An 18,899-nucleotide genomic window follows, 5' to 3' on the forward strand; every position below is an offset into this window, starting at 1 on the left:
GATTATGTTAGTTTAAATGAATCAACACCCCCGAGTCATTCTAACTAATCAACCAAAGACCAAGACAGATTTTCAACCCTTTCACACATACTGGTCACTACAGTGGACAGCTATTCAAAGGCTGTTTTCTTGTATTTGTGTCAGTGTTGATGGTATTAGTGATGGGTCGGTCGTGAACGAAATGGCTCTTAGAGCCGGGTCTTTGACGTGAACGACGCGAGCCGGCTCCTTATCGCGAGCCGTGGGTTTTTTTTTCTCTTTCTCTCTCTCTCTCGCACTTTTTTCCGCTTCACTCCGCACGCGAGCCTTGTGCTTTACGCTGGGCAGAGGGGGGAGGGGCGGTAGTTACACTCAGTAGCACAGGAACAGAGCAGGAGGGGGAGAGAGAGAGAAAGAGAGCCAGGGACAACAACGTCCCATTAGAAAGGTATAGTAATCATCCACAACTATTTTCAGTTGCAGATGATAAAGGATTCAGAAAGTGTATTCATGCAGGCCCATATGACAGAGAATGTGCATCTTCTTTTTGTTTTCATATTGTAATTTATATTTAATTGTGTTGTGGTTTGCAGTGTTTTGTGTTCACTTTAAATTTGTAAAAGGAAAAAGCTGAAAATTTAAATAGTTAAAAGTTGAAATGTGAATAGTTTATTTTTGTATTATATGATTTATTTATTACATGTCATGTGGAGTGAATAAATAAAAGTATATTTATGGTGGCCCCTAGAGACAAAGCACATACGAACTTCAAATCACATACGAACCCTGAAGCACGTACAAACTCCAAAACACGTAAAAACACGTAAAAACTCCAAAGCACGTAAATACACGTACAAACTCCAAAACACGTAAAAACTCAGAAGCACATAAAAACTCAAAACACGTACAAAAGACAACAGAAGTGCTCCAGGATGCTAGGGGGCAGTGTGGAGCTTTTGTTACCTAGTGGCTACACAAGCCAGCAAGTACCAACGACCGGATTTGGTGTGTGGTAGTAAGAGGTAAATGAACTTTTTAAAAAAAATTTGACTATATATGAATGCTTTTGTATAAATACACAAACAATACACATATGCTTTCATGCTTTCAATTGTGTAATTTAAGTGATCTAGGTAGCTCTGTTTTGGAAGTTCAGTTCATGCTAGAAATGTGTTTTGGAGTTTGTACGTGTTTTGTCTCTAGGGGCCACCGCATATATTTATATATAAATATATATAAATAAAACCACTTTCTTTCTACATTAGTAATTCCTTTTGTGCATAAATTTATATTATTGATAATAATAAATTAATTAAAGCAACAAAACAATCTGAAGAGCCGGTTCGGAGCCGAAAGAGCACATGAACCACTGCATTGGACACTGATGTGACACTTTATACCTGCCACCCAGTCAAAACGTATGTTGTCCACCTAAGTGGACATGTAAAAAATTGTTTGAAAAGTACATATTTTAAAAAAGAAATGAAGTTCAAAAATCTTTTTTCATGCCTAAAGATAAATAAAACTACTTAAGAAAAATATTCCTGAATTAGCTTGTCATAATTCGTGCATGAAAGGGTTAATTCATTTGAAAGCCTGATGCTTGCTTAGCTTTTTCCACCCTAGTTGGAAAACTCAAGAAAACAGTCGGGATTTGTAGCTGTAGAAATAAAATTGAATTGACTCTGTTATTGTCAGTCTGCTCCAGGATAACGATGTCCCACTTCTGCTGATTTTGTCAAATGTTTTTATGAGCCTTGCCTTCAAATGAATATATCTAAGACTAAAGAGTGATTTCAGGAGATTTTATTTTTATTAAAATTCACATTGCAGAATATGTTCAAAGTTATAAATCTCTTGGAAAAAACCTGCACATAAAACTTGCAGTTACTAACATGGACTTACAACAACATCCATCCATCCGCTTCCGCTTATCCTTTTCAGGGTCGCGGGGGGCGCTGGAGCCTATCCCAGCTGTCATAGGGCGAAAGGCGGGGTACACCCTGGACAGGTCGCCAGTCTGTCGCAGGGCTAACACATAGGGACAGACAACCATTCACACTCACACCTAGTGGCAATTTGGATTATCCAATTAACCTATCCCCACAAGCTGCATGTCTTTGGACGGTGGGAGGAAGCCGGAGTACCCGGAGAGAACCCACGCAAACACGGGGAGAACATGCAAACTCCACACAGAAAGACCCCGGTCTGATGGTGGAATTGAACTCAGGACCTTCTTGCTGTGAGGCAACAGTGCTAACCACCGTGCCACCGTGCTGCCTTGATAAAACTGTGATGATTTAATTTGATTGTTCTTTCCTTTATGATACTTATCTGTAAAGAACAGAAACAATCAAATTGTTAACAGCCTGATTGTCAAACCACAGCTGAACCAAGCATCTCTGTATACCACACAGTTAGTGGTTGGCTGGTTCAATTTTCCTTGACAGTTCACACCCATTGCACAGTAAGTTTCAGTTTCTTCTTTCTGGGTAAAGATTTCATTTGACTTTGAGGCTTCATTCTAATATTGTACAGTCTTTACCTTACAATAAAAAGCACCTAGAGAGAAGCTATATAAATAAAATTAACTAAATTTAAGTCAATCGTTGGTGACTTTGTTAGTGTTATAAAATATGTTCATTTTCACCAGACCTGATGCCTCTGCCAAATTTTTGTAGTTCTTGAGCATATTGTAGCCCTCTAATAAGGGATTCGTTTTTGTAAAAAATTAAATAAAATGGCAATATTAAGAATAATAAGCAATAATAGGGCCCTTGGCAGATCTTAAGGTATACTGCAGTATGGGGTTGGTAGAGTTGAGGCATTTCCTGTAGTCACTGGGATGTCTTGCACCCTGTCTTCTAATGTGGCTGTAGCAAAAACAAGTTACTTCCCACTTACTGTGTCCGCTAGGTAGTGTACAACAACACATAATATTATAAGTCATGCTGTTGCATATGTAAGAAAACATCAATATAGCTTTGTTAGAACAAAACTTGAATAAATTAACTAGCAATATGTCCATGGTGTACCTTGCCTCTTGCTCCAGATGGCTCCAGCCCCTTATATATATATTTAAGCATGCCATAAGCAACTCATTCCATAACTTCATGGAATGGATTTCTATGCTGGAATCTAAGCCTTACATCACAGAGCACAATTCCCAGCATTAGATGCAGTGCTTCAAAGCACACTGCCACTGGACTCTACAGCAGTGGATACATGTTCTCTGAAATGATGAATGACACTGTGTCTGACAATCTGATGAATGAGATGCCAGAAAAACAGTATTTGTCTAAACGCATTGTGCATGGGAACACTTTGGGGATAGACCCTTCCTGTTCCAACATGTCTGCGCACCAGTGTACCATGCAAGGTCCATATAGACAAGGGTGAGTTTGGTGTGGAAGAACTGCACTGGCCTGCACAGAGTCCTGATCTCAACCCTATAGAACACCAAAAGGATGAATTAGAGCAGAGAGTGCAAGCCAGGCCTTCTCATCCAACATCAATGTCTGACCTCACAAATGCACTTTTGGAAGAATGGTCAGAAAATTCTCATTAACACATTTATAAACCTTGTGGAAAGCCTTCCCAGAGCAGTTTAAAGCTGCAAAAGATGTGCCGAGATCATATTAAACTCAATGAATTAAGAATGGGATGTCACTCAATTTCATGTGTGTGTGAATGAATTTGTGAAAAATTTATCCAGGACGCATTTGCAATTTCAGTTGAGCGTGCTGAGTATGGTGCTAACACAGCAAGAAGCTGTGTTAGCACCATACTCACAGAGTAAAACTCGCTTCACTTTGGACAGTGATTCTGATCATCAAGTACTTTCTTGTTCATGACAGGTTTGAGCTTTGGTTGTTCCTGAACATCCTAACCATTTTTTGTTCATCTGAGGGTGACAGTTTGGATCTTCTTCAGACTTTTGCAAAGTGGTGGCACATCTTATTTACAACTGACGAACATGCTCGGATAAATTATTTGAGCCTGATTGTATAATTTTGACTCTGTGTTGATTTAAGAAAATACCAAATAAAACTGGAACGCATTTTTGCACCTGATTTTTATTTTTTTTAAATCAAAGAACAGTTCAAAGAAATCATTAAAAGCCTAAAATTATGATGTCATTCACGTCCATGATGATGAAGGTATTTAAACTTCAGACCATAATCATAACTTCCTCTGTCGCATCAGCTTAAACGACTATGAGACTGCAGCACATGACAAATAAACTTGCTTCCCAGTACTTTTTATTAAACTGTCAGATTTTGTTACTCAGTCACTGAATGGTGTTCTAGATTGTTACGACCCACTTTAACCCCTGCAGGTATGTATCTGACTATGGTCCAGGGGAGTACCGTTCACTGTGCCAACATAAACTGCTGACATCTATGAAGCTTCCATCTCCAACCTGCCGGATGTACCCACCCACCGAGCTGGAATGGACATCCAACCAGAGAAAGGGAACCATGTTGGTAGACGTTCACACCTACAATGGTGAGACTAACTGAACATTTCCATTTTTGTACCATGAAACTGGATCAGTGGGCCTAAAGGCAGTGCAAAAATATCAGCTTTAATAAACTCACAACACCATTTGGCGTTTTATTTCAGATGAGAAGTTTGTAACTGAAGTGGAGTCTTGGACCACAGGAGAGCAGCTAGCGTCGTGGATTCTTCATTTCAGGTATAAGTTGTAAACATATGTGATTTCCCCCACTTTGCTAACTAATGTTTGCATTTACATGCATCTTCCTTAAAATTTTGTGTAATGTGTTGTTTTGTGCCATAGAGGTGTTTCGGAAGTGGTACAGGGCTGGTCAGTGTCTCTTTTTTCAATCGATGACGGCTGGTCTGATTTAGCTGGCTCAGATTTTGTCATGGATCTGCTGGCTGGAGCTGAAGCTGAAGTGCTCCCACCAGAAGGGACTCCCACCTCTACTAACTCTGATTACCTGTTCAGCAACCAGGGAGATAGGTAAAATAGTGAACAATTGTTTGGGGGTTTGTTTGTTTCATTTTCTTGGAGGGTCGGGGGCATCTTTTAAAGAATCCAGTGGCACTTATGACAACTGTTTTTCTATAGGATGTTAACAACCGATCAAGATGACTTTATACCACCAGCACCACCCATACAAGCTCCTGGTCTACCTCCTTTTGAAGGAAACCAGTGGAGAAGAGATTATCCACAGGAAGGTAAGTATTATATGGTGAAATTTTAGTACACTAGTTATCTAATTAACACCGTCAGGAAGACCAAACAGAGCCATCTACTAATGTAAATATTTAGCTATAGTTTGTCTCTTAGGAATTAACCACTTTCAGTTTAATGTTATTTATTTATATAGTACCAAATCACAACAGCTGAATCAAGGTGCTTTATATTGTAAGGTTAATACCCTACAATAAAACAGAGAAAACGGAGGCAATTCCAACAACAGATGACTCCCTATGAGCAAGCACTTTGGCAACAGTGTGAAGGAAAAACTCCCTTTTAACCAGAAGAAACCTCTGTCAGAACCAGGCTCAGGGAGGGGCGGCTATCTGCTACAACCATTTCTGGTTGAAGGGGGTAAGACAGGACAAAGATATCAGTTAGAGAAACATTCTACAAAAAAAGACCTATAATTTTAATTTATGTTTTGTTGTGTTTCCCACTATGACTTCACATGTGATTGGCTGCTTCCAGTAATGGCAGCAACATGATAATATCAGATCATGCAAGGAACGGCTGTCTGCAAGTGCACACAGGCACAGTTCATTACTTGTCTCACCAGAAAGATTTTTTATTTTCTAGACCATGCAGTCCATCTAGCTCTAAATGTGTCCACATAGCATTTCAGAAAATGTTTCACTAAACATGATAATGATATATAAAAGAACTGACGACAACAAAAAACTGCCACAAAAATAACAAGTGAGATAGTAAGCTTTATTTTGCAACCATCACTTTAAACCAGCAGATAGGTTGTCCTCCCTCTGTCTCTATCTATATCTATTATGGCTGGGGGATAACAAGTATGTCCACACTAATTATTTAATATTGAATAGACATCACACTGCAAAAAGATCTATACTAGTGCTGGGGCTGCACGGTGCTAACGCGTTAATTAGCTAAACATGCTAACACGTTGACGCCGTGCAGCCCCACGCACGGGGTGATCCGCATTAACTCACTAACAGAGATTTGCCACATGCGGTTATGGCATTAACAAGATTAACGCTGACAGCACTAATCTATACACTACAAACCAAAATACATTCAGAAAAGTTAGGTGTGTGAAACAGTGGCTCCCAGTGAAGGGCCGTTTTTATCTGTACAAATGCCGCCTTGCACTGCTTTATCCCCTGGCCCAGATCTGGGGCACCCTTTCACGTGAGGTCAGTCAAGGGTCTGGTCCATTCCCCAAATCCAGGCACGAACCAGCGGTAGTAACCAGCGTGTCAGGCTACATTTCACTGTGTGTTATACTTGTATAACTATGCATGTGACAAATAAAGAACCTTGAACCTTGAACCTTGAGCCAGCCCCAAGATGCAATGGCTACTGTTTTCTCCACCTGTAGGCACACCTGCCCGCCTCCCAAATGGTACGCTAACACTGTGCCTCCCTTGATCCAAACGCAGACTTCTTTGGGTTGGCTATGAGCCCCGCCTACATCAGGGACTCCAGGACCACAGCTACCCAGTACACATGCCGGTTGTTACTATGGATGATAACATCATGGAGAAGGCTGTTTTTTCCTTGGATACTGCAGACAAGGGAATCTGCCAGTAGCCCTCGGTTAAATCCAGTGTTGTGAAAAATTAAGCCGGATCTTTCCAGTTAAGGAGTCCAGCAGCCCCAACCCAGGCCATGAGATAGGCATCAGACCATGACACCTCATTCACCAGCCATACCACCTCATAGTCAACATCGCCAACTCACCGTGTGGCCACAAAGAGTCCTTGCCACTTGGCGAGTGTCTTTACGCTTGAAGAAGGGCATAATACAAGCACTTTGTCTCCCATTGAAAATTGCCTGAGTCTAACCCCTCTGTTATACAGGTGCTGTTGACATTCCTGGGCCTGGAATAAATTCTCCCTTGACAACCTTGACAATGATTGCAGCTTTGCTTTCAGGTCCAGGACATACTAAATCTCATTTTTAACTGGGCTTGGGGGGAAAGGGGGAAAACACAATGAAGGCCTGGGGAGCCTCCCACACTGCAAACAACAAAGGGTCTATCCAGCAAGCCCAATTCCTTTCATCCTCATGAATGAACTTGAATAACAAAATAAAAACAAAATAAAAATACTATTATGATTATGATTGTGTCAAAAAGTAGTATAAAAAATATTATGTTGATATTTAGTTTTTGGTTGAAAAAATAAAGGAGTAGTCGTACAGGCAACCAGCAAAGACAACACAAAGGTCCTTTTTTTTACTCTAACTAATGAGAAATTCTTTCCATCTTCAGGGCGCAGTCGACAGATGGAGGCCTATGTTGATGACATATTTGAACCCGTACTGGACAATGGACCTCCAGTGAGTTGTGTTGTGTTTCTTTGCAGTTTGGCTTATAATTTTGTCTTCTAGCTGAGGGCACAGTGACTACTAGGCTAGTATTTCCCAGAGAAAAAAATGTTCATGCATGATAACTTTACTTTCTCTGATACGAAAAACAATGTAAGAAAGGAAAGATATAAAGAGAAAAAGAGAGATGCTTTAAGGTAAAGACTGCTCATTTGATAAATTAGAAATTTAATGCTTGTATATAACGATGTAATTTATACTAGACAGTATGTGCAGGCTAAACTGTGTAGTATGCATTTTTAGTGTTTAGTTCAGAGATATGCTTATATATTGTAGAACATTATTATGTTGTTACTGAATTTGTTAAGGCTTATTTCCAGCAACTCCACGTGTAGTTGTGGCTGCCGTGTCACTTATAATGTGATACACAGCTCATTTTTGTGTGTTTGTGTGTGTAGGACATGGAAAGAGTAGCTATTCTGAATCGCAGGATGAGAGGGGGAGGGGGGATTGGACCGATGCACTCTGGCATGTATGGAGCAGGTAGGAAATTCACACGCCACATGTATTTACTTCGTAGTTGAACTACAAAACATTCTTAAACGTGTAGATTGTTCATAATGTTCACACTAAAAGGTAAAATCGATCTGCTTAGGGGTAGGGGCAGCAGCCTACGCAGACAAAGCCAAACCTCCCTCTGCCAAGTCACCTCCAGCTTATCCAGGGTAACCCCAGGCATTCTCAAGCCAGCTAAGAGATGTAATCTTGCTAGTGTATCCTGGGTCTGGCCCAGTGGCTCCTCCAGGTGGGACATATCCAGAGCACCTCACACAGGAGGTGACCAGAAGGCATCTAGTCAGATATCTGAACCATCTCGCTGGCTCCTTTGAATGTAGAGGAGCAGCAGCTCAACTCTTAGCCCCTCTCAAATGACTGAACTCCTCACCCTATCTCTAAAAGAGAGACCAGCTACCCTTAGGATAAAGCTTATTTCTACTGCTTGTATCCGCACCCTCATTCTTTCAGTCACTACGCAAAGCCCGTGACCATAAGTGAGACAGGGGACGTAGCTTGACCAGTAAATTGAGAGCTTTGCTTTTATGCTCAGCTCTCTTCACCATGATGAAGCGGTACATCGTTTGCATCCATCCATCTTTGGTCCCAATCCTTCTATCACTCACTTCCTCCCCTCTCTCCTCACTCGTGAACAAGACCACAAGATACCTAAACTACTCCACTTGGAGCAGCAATTCATTGATGACCCTGCGTGGGCGCTCCAGCCTTTTCTGACTGAGGACCATGGCCTCAGATTTGGAGGTGCTTCACACTAGGTTGCAAACAACTCCAGTGCAAGCTGGAGGCCAACTCTACTTGCAATGAAGCCTGATGAAGCCAGCAGATCCACATCCACCTACACCTAGAAATTATGTCCATAAAATTATAAAAAGAATCATTGACTAGTGGCAGCTGTGGCAGAGTCCAACAACCACTGGAAATGAGTCAAACCTATTGCCAGAAATGTGGACCAAGCTCACATTTCTCCTTTGGCTCACAACAACAGGCTAGAACACCCCATACTCCTGAGTATGCAAAAAAAAAAAAAAAAAAAACAGGACAAAGAGCTGGTTGAGTGTTCTGCATCCAGGACAAAAAAAACTGCATTGACCAGGGTTCAACAAATGGAAGAGCTTTCCTTTCTGCTCCGCCCCCCTGGGGGGCATGAATTACTCATCTTGCCAGGTGGGTAGCAGTGTGATGGGCGACTCTGCTTCCTCTACAGAAGGCATGTCAGTGTGGTTAAAGAGGTCCTCAACGTTTTCCTTTTACCACTTGACCATATCCTCAGTTGAGTTCAGCAGCCCCCCACCCCACCACACACCCTGTGAGTAGAGCAATGCTTTCCCTTAATGAGATCCCGAATGGTGCCAAAATTGATTCAAGACTAACAGAAAGTCATGTTGAATCTGTTGGGCATTTTTCTTGGCCTTCAGACAATAATTCTGATTGCTACACTGCCAGATGGGAAAGGCAAAAAAAGAGAAGAAAAGAACAAAAGGCCAATTCCTCAAGGGCAACTCCAGACTGGAATAGAGTCCAAACCCTCTCCAGGAGATTGGTTATGGAGCCCAAGTAAGTGAGTTGAGATGAGATCTACTATATGTAACCAGTTGAAGGAGCTTGGAAAGAAAGTAACTGGCCTTTTTTAAGTTTCATGAAGACATTTCATCTCTCATCCAAGATGCCTGGTCCCTTGTTTTAGTTCTTTTCATAAGGGTTGATTGAATTACTGTCTGTAATTATAATTTAAAGAATTGTATAAATCTACAATGTTTTAAAAAGTGTTATATGTTTAAAACGATAACTCAGTATGAAGAATGCGAATGAATGTGATGTTGGTTTGGGATTCGACCGGAGAGAAATGTCAATATTAGTTTGTTCCTGATTTTTGGTGCCCATCGGTGATATAAGTTCGATGGTAGATAGGGGGCAGGGTTTAATAAGAATATTTTCTTCTTCCTGCTCCTTTTCACACATGGTTGTTGTGTTTTGTTGATAGAAGATGTGGTTGTTTTGTTTGATTTGTAGTACCAAGTGTGAAATAAATAAAAATGAAATGAAATGAAATGAAATGAAATTACTCTTTGTCTGACCCCTCACCCAGGAACAATTTGGTTTGGGAGACTAGGGGGCAACAGACGCCCCTGGCACCTGGGATTACTAGGACACACGAACTGAAATTGTATTGCTGCTCGTCATATATCTTATACACATTTTTGAAAGACAGGATTTTAGCTTGTTATGTGCCATTTCAACTGCACACTAAAACACCATTTTTACAGGTATGCCTATGACAATGCCAAGCTATCCTTTGGGTAAGTAATTTATTACATTTCTGATATAAAGAATCAAGCCTTCACTTCTTCTTTCATCATTGAGAAAATATTCACTTTTTGTCATGCCATTGATTATGAATGTCTTTAGGCCAGCCAGGTTTGTTCTAAGATCTCCATTTGATATGCAGTTAGGGGGCCCTGTAGAAGGCACACTTCAGTATAGTTAACTAATATAACCGAACACAGTACTGCAAGCCTCATTAGTTTACTGCCTATCCTTCAACATTGAAAAGCGGTGAACCATTATCCCTTCTTGACATACAACATGATATATGTAGTGTTGAATTTGTAGTTTTTTCACATTCTGTTTATAATTTTAGTAATTCTTGATAATTCTTGATCTTTTTAACCTCTTAAAAAGGGGGATATCATTAGCTTACTTTGTAGACATACACTAAACAAGCATAGTTTCACAAACTAGAAAATATCTTTTATAGGTCTAGTGCTGTCTGATTTCAATTTGGAGATATCTAATAGGTGACGATTTTGATCAGGGGTCAGGTTGGGCCTAAACGTACCTGCTGTATATATTAAGCAGTTAAAATAAACATTGTTGTTCTGTTTGTTGTTGTTTTTAAAGCCATTTTAAAGCTGATTTGGTTAATGCTGTTTCTTGGTTTATTCCATGTGGAGTTTTATATCTCATATCTGTGTATGTATATATGTATATCGCTTATACTGGTTATCTTTTAGAATACTCATATGCAGTTTAATTTTTATGTTTTGGATTTTTTTAAGTTATGGATTCAAATAAATTACAGAAAATGTTTCAATTCTCCATATGTTGCTTTCTGTATGTATAGGAGCACCAGTCAACCCCGCAATGCCCAGTTATGGTGCAAATCCCATGATGCCAGCCATGCCAGCCATGCCAACCATGCCAGGTAATTCTCCAACATTTCTTATTCATTTTTTTCAGACCTGGGCTCATATGATGACACAGATTATTGGTAGGTCAACTACCACCTCCTAAGGGACAGCCAACCAGCCTCCTCTGACACTGCCTCCTGGACCCACTGCATCCCCACCCCCCCTCTAGCACATGACACTCCGCAACGTAACCCCATGTCCTGACTTAGTCTAGGGAGTCTTAGCCTACTCACCCCTTAAAGTCTCATTCAGGCAGTCCACCAACTCATTAGTCTGAGGGTGGTAAACGCTGGTCCAAAAGGTTTAATGCCCAGTAGTTCTTCTTGTGTGCAAGACATGAACAAAGTGCCCTGGTCAGTCGGTATCTCTACCCTGGGATCCCGACTCAGGATATGACTTGAAACAGTGCACTCTTTGCTGAAATGCAGCACTGCTTTGGGATATTGTGTTGCATTAACCTGCATCAGAACGAATACAAAGTGATATCCCCATGCACTCCAGTGAAATGCCCCCCCCCAAACAACTGGTACCAACAACTGTGTGCATTCTTCCTGCATGGGATTGTCATGACTCACTCTGCATAATCTTTCCATAATCATCACAAAATAATTAAATGCCAACGCTACGTCAGGTCGCACTTTGACCATCAACATTTGTGGTCAAAGTCCAACATTTGTCATCACAAGACTGCTCTGGTGGAGCAAATAACTGGAAGTGCAAAAAAACAAAATTATATATGCATGAAATAGTTTATAAGCACTGTGTTTGCGGAGTTTTATATATGTATTTAAATATGTGTAACAATTTGTCATAATTGATCATACACAGCCATGATGATGCCTCAGGCTCCCATGCCTGCTCCTGCTGCTGACCCCATGCAGATGGCAGCAGCAACGCAACAGGCTCTAATCAACCAGCAAGCCCTTCTCATGGTCAGCACTATGATGATCATTTTGTTCACATCCTTTATCACCCCTTCATCCCTCGTAAGGCCAAAGTTTAAATTTCTCCCCTGTCCTCTCAGGCCCAGCAGATGACCATGCAGGCAATGACTCTGTCCCAGCAGCAGGCACAGGAGCAGCAGAAGAAGGAGCAGGAGAGACTGAAGAGGGAGGAACAAAGGCAGAGGGAACAGGAAAGAAGGCAGGAGGATGAGAGGGAACGGAGGCGTAGATCAGAACGGCGTTCTAAGGACCGTTCAAGTTCACCTCCTCCTCAGTCTCGCTCACCCCCACCTGTCCAGTCCAAAGCATCTGCGCCTAAAATCACCCAAAACTACAGTCAGCCTGAGGCAGAGGTATTTATATTAAATATATATAAACACCCAGCACGCCCCTGCGGGCGGTTTATCCTTCAAGCTCGGGTCCTCTACCAGAGGCCTGGGAGCTTGAGGGTCCTGCGCAGTATCTTAGCTGTTCCCAGGACTGGACTGCGCTCTTCTGGACAGAGATCTCCGATGTTTTTCCCGGGATCTGCTGGAGCCACTCGCCTAGCTTGGGAGTCACCGCACCTAGTGCTCCGATTACCACGGGGACCACCGTTACCTTCACCCTCCACATCCTCTCGAGCTCTTCTCTGAGCCCTTGGTATTTCTCCAGCTTCTCGTGTTCCTTCTTCCTGATATTGCTGTCATTGGGAACCGCTACATCGATCACTACGGCTGTCTTCTTCTGTTTGTCTACCACCACTATGTCCGGTTGGTTAGCCACCACCATTTTGTCCGTCTGTATCTGGAAGTCCCACAGGATCTTAGCTCGGTCATTCTCCACCACCCTTGGGGGCATCTCCCATTTTGACCTCGGGACTTCTAGGTTATACTCGGCACAGATGTTCCTGTACACTATGCCGGCCACTTGGTTATGGCGTTCCATGTATGCCTTGCCTGCTAGCATCTTGCACCCTGCTGTTATGTGCTGGATAGTCTCTGGGGCATCTTTACACAGCCTGCACCTGGGGTCTTGCCTGGTGTGATAGACCCCAGCCTCTATGGATCTTGTACTCAGAGCTTGTTCTTGTGCTGCCATGATTAGTGCCTCTGTGCTGTCTTTCAGTCCAGCTTTGTCCAGCCACTGGTAGGATTTCTGGATATCAGCCACCTCCTCTATCTGCCGGTGGTACATACCGTGCAGGGGCCTGTCCTTCCATGATGGTTCCTCGTCTCCCTCCTCTTTCTTGGGTTTCTGCTGCCTGAGGTATTCACTGAGCACTCGGTCAGTTGGGGCCATCTTCCCAATGTATTCTTGGATGTTCCTTGTCTCATCCTGGACTGTGGTGCTGACACTCACCAGTCCCCGGCCCCCTTCCTTCCGCTTAGCGTACAGCCTCAGGGTGCTGGACTTGGGGTGAAACCCTCCATGCATGGTCAGGAGCTTTCTTGTCTTTATGTCAGTGGCTTCTATCTCCTCCTTTGGCCAGCTTATTACCCCAGCAGGGTACCTGATCACGGGCAGGGCGTATGTGTTGATGGCCCGGATCTTGTTCTTACCATTCAGCTGACTCCTCAGGACTTGCCTGACCCTCTGCAGGTACTTGGTGGTTGCAGCCTTTCTAGCGGCCTCTTCATGGTTCCCATTTGCCTGCGGGATCCCCAGGTACTTGTAACTGTCCTCTATGTCTGCAATGTTGCCTTCTGGTAGTTCAATCCCCTCAGTTCTGACTACCTTCCCTCTCTTTGTTACCATCCGACTACACTTCTCCAGTCCGAACGACATTCCAATGTCATTGCTGTATAGCCTGGTAGTGTGGATCAGTGAATCGATGTCTCGTTCACTCTTGGCATACAGCTTGATGTCATCCATGTACAGGAGGTGGCTGACAACTGCTCCGTTCCGTAGTCGGTATCCGTAGCCAGTCTTGTTAATGATCTCACTGAGGGGGTTCAGGCCTATGCAGAACAGCAGTGGGGACAGAGCATCTCCTTGGTAGATCCCGCACTTGATGGTAACTTGTGCTATGGGCTTGGAGTTGGCCTCTAGTGTTGTACGCCACATCCCCATTGAGTTCCTGATGAAGGCTCTTAGGGTCCCATTGATCTTGTACAATTCTAGGCATTCCAGTATCCAGCTGTGGGGCATTGAGTCATAGGCCTTCTTGTAATCAATCCAGGCAGTGCACAGGTTGGTCAGTCTGGTCTTGCAGTCTCGGCTGATTGTTCTGTCTACCAGTAGCTGGTGTTTTGCACCTCTGGTATTCTTGCCAATTCCTTTCTGTGTCCCGCTCATGTATTGACCCATGTGCCTGTTCATCTTAGCCGATATGATGCCTGACAGGAGCTTCCATGTAGTACTGAGGCAGGTTATTGGTCGGTAGTTGGAGGGGACCGGTCCCTTCTTGGGGTCCTTGGGGATCAGGACCGTCCGGCCTTCAGTTAGCCATTCCGGGTGTCTTTCGTTAACTAGCAGCTGGTTCATTTGTGCTGCCAGACGCTCGTGGAGTGCAGTCAGCTTCTTCAGCCAGTAGGCGTGAACCATGTCGGGCCCTGGTGCTGTCCAACTCTTCATACTGGAGACCCTTTCTTGGATATCTGCCACTGTGATGGTTACTGGACCCTGTTCAGGGAGGTCGCTGTGGTCTGCCCTCAGATCCTCTAGCCACTGAGCATTGCCGTTATGGGTTGCATCCTTCTCCCATATGCTCTTCCAGTATTGCTCCGTCTCCAGCCTTGGTGGTGCTGTTCTCTTATTGTTCCCTTGCCACTGAGAGTACACCTTTGCTGGTTCTGTGGAGAACAGCTGGTTTATTCTCCTGCCTTCTATCTCTCTGGTGTACCTCCTCAAGCGGCTGGCCAAGGCTGTGAGTCTTTGCTTGGCAGTTTCCAAGGCCTCAGGTATGGACAACTTGCTGTATTTCTTAGGCACCTTATTTGTCGCACCTTTCTGCAACTCCGTTAGTTGGCTAACCTCCCTCCGTGCTACTTTGATCTTGCCCTCTAGCCTCCTTCTCCATGGAGGGTACTGCCCCTTGTGGCTGTTCAACTTGTAGCCAAGCATCTCACTGATCACTGCTGCCGTATTGTAGATCAGCTTGTTAGTGTCGGTAATCGTGGTTGTAGGTATTGCCCGTAGTGCTGCATTAACATCATCTAGCAGACCTTCTGAGGGTACTTCACGTAATCTTGGTAACCGGCTACGGGGGATCCAGGTTTCAAGCTTGGCCATGATCCTATTTTTCAGGTCAGTTCCTCTCGCACTCAACGATCCTTCTCCTATCGCACTTGGGGCTATGTACCCAATCTCGGGTGGGGGTGATGATATCTCCCCCCTGACCTGGCGTCCTGACTCCTCCTTGCCGTAGCATTTGTGTTGTACCTCGTCAATCTCTAGCTGTGAGAGCAGTCCCTTCTTTCGAATGTTGGAACACTGAGCTACTAGTTGTTTCGCCGTCATTGTGGATGTTGGGTATCGAAGAATCCATAGGTCCCTCATCCTATTCATGTAGCCCCTTCCGCCGGGGTTACTTGCGTAGTAGCATTCCAACAACGCCCTGTTTTCGTCCCTTGCCCACCGATGCCTTCTTGTTCCAGTAGCCCACTTTTCGTCAGGGTGCCCTGGTTCCTCAACACCTGACGCGGACCTTGTTGATCCGGGCGACGTCCGAGCCGGCATGCCTTCATATTTATCTGTCTCGCTCATGTCTGCGGTAGGCTTGCTTAGCATAGGGGGTCTAGCCTTAGGACCCTTACTGGATACAGACGCCCCAGGCAGGAATCGAACTTGCGATCCTATATATATATATATATATATATATATATATATATATATATATATATATATATATATATATATAGTATAGTTTATAGCATATTGTGTGAGCAACTACTTTTCAAAACACTGTCAGTGTGGTACTTGTATTCAGTTGGTTACTTGCTGTGACATTTTTTAAAAAAATCCTTGCCCCCTTGAATTTCTGAGCATTACTGCCCACTCCCACTTTCCCTCTCTGTCACATCCACCCGCTCCCGCAATATTTGTATCCAGTCCTGCCCACACCCACAGACTCATAGTTTTCACATGGCGTCAGAGCTAGGGGGATGCATCCACCTAGAGGGAAAAACAGTACTGCAGTCCTTTGCACTCCTTTGCCATCAATCACAGTTTAACAAACCGCCAGATAGTTGCTGTGCTGTCGAATGCACAAATCTACATTTATTTACAGCTGCCAGAAGAGCGTAAAGTATTGCGCCAACACGCCTCTCCTAACCCCACCTTAGGGAATGACCTAATCACACCAATCCCTGCTTCTCCACATTAACCCCGCCTGCATTTTAAACTGTAGGAATGATTCACTGACATTATGAAAACTTTACTGTTATGACACAACATTAAAGTGACAAATGAATACTTTTCTGGTCCTACACTGTAAATGTCAAAATGAACAAAACATACTTTTTCCATGTGGTAGTTTATTTGAGCTAGTTATGTACTGCTTTCCTTTGCTTTAACTATGAACTGTTTCTTGTTCTTTACCTCCTACATGGCAGCATTGTTTGCCCGTCCAGACTGAAATTACAGGTAGCTGTCCGTACTTTGAAACTATTGATCCTGGGAGCAGTGTAATGTGAGGGATTCTCTACAACATACGCATAGATGTGACTGAACTGGAGCTCGCAGATTGTTAATCAAAAATCCCCCCAAAATTTTTAGTGTACAATCTTTTATAAATGACTTGCAAATACATACATATTATTCAATTGAAATGATGACTGACTTGTTTCTGAAAACAGCTGGTCAATACACTTACAACGTAGGATACAGACAGTGTTTGCTTTAGTCTTTCAATTTGGATTTTTTACCTCAAACTCTGTGAATGTGAAACAATAGTGTCATGTCATTATGCACTTCCTTCTCCTTATCGTTTAAATGTTACTTTTACAGCCAGAAACAGAAGTAAACTTAGATGCAGATGAGCTATACTCTGTCAAAGATAAGAGGGACTTCTTCCAGAAGATTGGTGAGTTCAACAGCAAAATGTTCTTTCTTGCTCAAATGTATCATTCACAAGATATATGTTTGACAGATTATTCAAGTCATGTATAACATTTATAAATTTCTGCAATAACCTTTTCCCTTTCACCACGCTTTTATCTCTAATGTATTGGTCAGATTCATGCCCAAGAATTTTTCTTGATTCCATATTTTCTTGAATGCTTGATTCATGACTTTGTAAAGCCAGGGGTTTAGCCTATTGTTTATTTTTGTTAAGAAGGTCCTCAAGTCAAAATATACAAATTAAATGATTTTAGGCTGCAATCTTTATGGAGTTGATTTTGACTAGTCGGTCCATGTTGTGATGTTTTTATGTTTTACAGGAGGTTTAAATATTGTTTTTCTATTTATAGAATTCAATTTGCATTTTCAGTGATTGCTCCTGTAGTGTTTTTTTTAAGTCATGGTTTTTCTTAATCCCATTTTCTTGTGCTGTCCTACAGCCACTCAGCCCAACCCTAAAGACCCTAAAACCCTAAAGACACGTCAAGCCCCAAGCACAACCAGACAGCAACAGCACTCACCTCCATTAACTTCTCCTTTGCCCCCACCTGTAGCAGCTAAGCCAGAAGGTAAGAGGATTTTACAAGTTCAAGGGTTCTCTGAACTGATCCTTCCTCTAAAAAGCTCATTTTAATTCAGATCATTTAGGGTAATCTCCAAACTAACTACCAAATAAATGGTAAAATGATAGCAAATAATAATATTTTGTACCAAAAACATTATGGATTCAAGTCTTTTTACACGTGAAAGTCTGAGCCAACGTTTATAGAATAGAATAGAATAGAATAGCCTTTATTGTCATTGTACAGAGTACAACGAAATTGGAGTGCCACTCCCTTGGTGCAAGATTCAATAATAAATATAAATGTAAAATATAAAAAGTACAAAAAAAAAACAATCGTAAGTACTCAAACAATAGTATGTACAATATATACAGGATAGCAGCATTAATATAATGACAGTATGAATAGCAGCATAATATAATGACAGTGACGGTATGGAATAGGTTCAATTGTTTTTGTGCTTATTTACTACGGTGATAGCTCTGGGAAAGAAGCTATCCCTGAATCTGTTTGTCCTGGTTTTATGTGACCTGTACCATCGGCCTGACGGTAATAGTTCAAACAGTTGGTTGCTGGGGTGAGAGTGGTCCTTGATGATATTGCCAGCTCTGCTGAGGTACCGAGAGTTTGCAGTGACCTCCAGGCTGGGCAGAGAGCAGCCAGTGATCTTCTGGGCTGTGTTGATGACCCTCTGCAGTACTTTCCTGTCCGCAGCTGAGCACCCTGCATACCATGTTGTTATGCCGTACGTTAGGATGCTCTCTATGGTGGCTCTGTAAAATGTCACCAGCAGCCTCTCCTCCAGGTTGTTCCTCCTGAGCACTCTCAGAAAGTGGAGATGCTGCTGGGCCTTTTTTACCACCGCCGTAGTATTTGCAGTCCAGGAGAGGTCATCAGATATCTGCACGCCCAGAAACCTCATGGAGTGTTCCCCCATCCACACGTTCCCGTGGATGTAGAGTGGGACCGGGTCTGCTCTGCCCTTCCTGAAGTCCAAGATAAGTTCTTTAGCTTTCGTGGTGTTCAGTTGGAGGTCGTTAACTGAACACCACTCAGTCAGTCTGTTGACCTCATCTCT

At 42.8% G+C, this 18,899-nt stretch overlaps 1 protein-coding gene across 1 annotated transcript in view; it reads left to right on the forward strand.

Annotated features, from left to right (window-relative positions):
* Nucleotides 1-18,899, forward strand: part of LOC146663024 (unconventional myosin-XVB-like) — a 67,495-nt gene that overhangs the window by 22,048 nt on the left and 26,548 nt on the right. Inside the window, exons 12-23 of the mRNA XM_085415606.1 lie at nt 4,319-4,488; nt 4,606-4,678; nt 4,784-4,969; nt 5,078-5,187; nt 7,452-7,519; nt 7,966-8,050; nt 10,348-10,380; nt 11,205-11,285; nt 12,100-12,203; nt 12,296-12,568; nt 17,145-17,220; nt 17,699-17,827. Of these exons, the coding sequence (XP_085271732.1) occupies nt 4,319-4,488; nt 4,606-4,678; nt 4,784-4,969; nt 5,078-5,187; nt 7,452-7,519; nt 7,966-8,050; nt 10,348-10,380; nt 11,205-11,285; nt 12,100-12,203; nt 12,296-12,568; nt 17,145-17,220; nt 17,699-17,827 (1,388 nt within the window). The remainder of the gene's footprint in view (nt 1-4,318; nt 4,489-4,605; nt 4,679-4,783; nt 4,970-5,077; nt 5,188-7,451; nt 7,520-7,965; nt 8,051-10,347; nt 10,381-11,204; nt 11,286-12,099; nt 12,204-12,295; nt 12,569-17,144; nt 17,221-17,698; nt 17,828-18,899) is intronic.

The sequence above is a fragment of the Rhamphochromis longiceps genome, linkage group LG8, assembly GCF_057381845.1.
Source record: "Rhamphochromis longiceps isolate RC_006_pf linkage group LG8, R_longiceps_female_GT1.1, whole genome shotgun sequence".
In the NCBI taxonomy this organism is placed as follows: Eukaryota; Metazoa; Chordata; class Actinopteri; order Cichliformes; family Cichlidae; genus Rhamphochromis; species Rhamphochromis longiceps.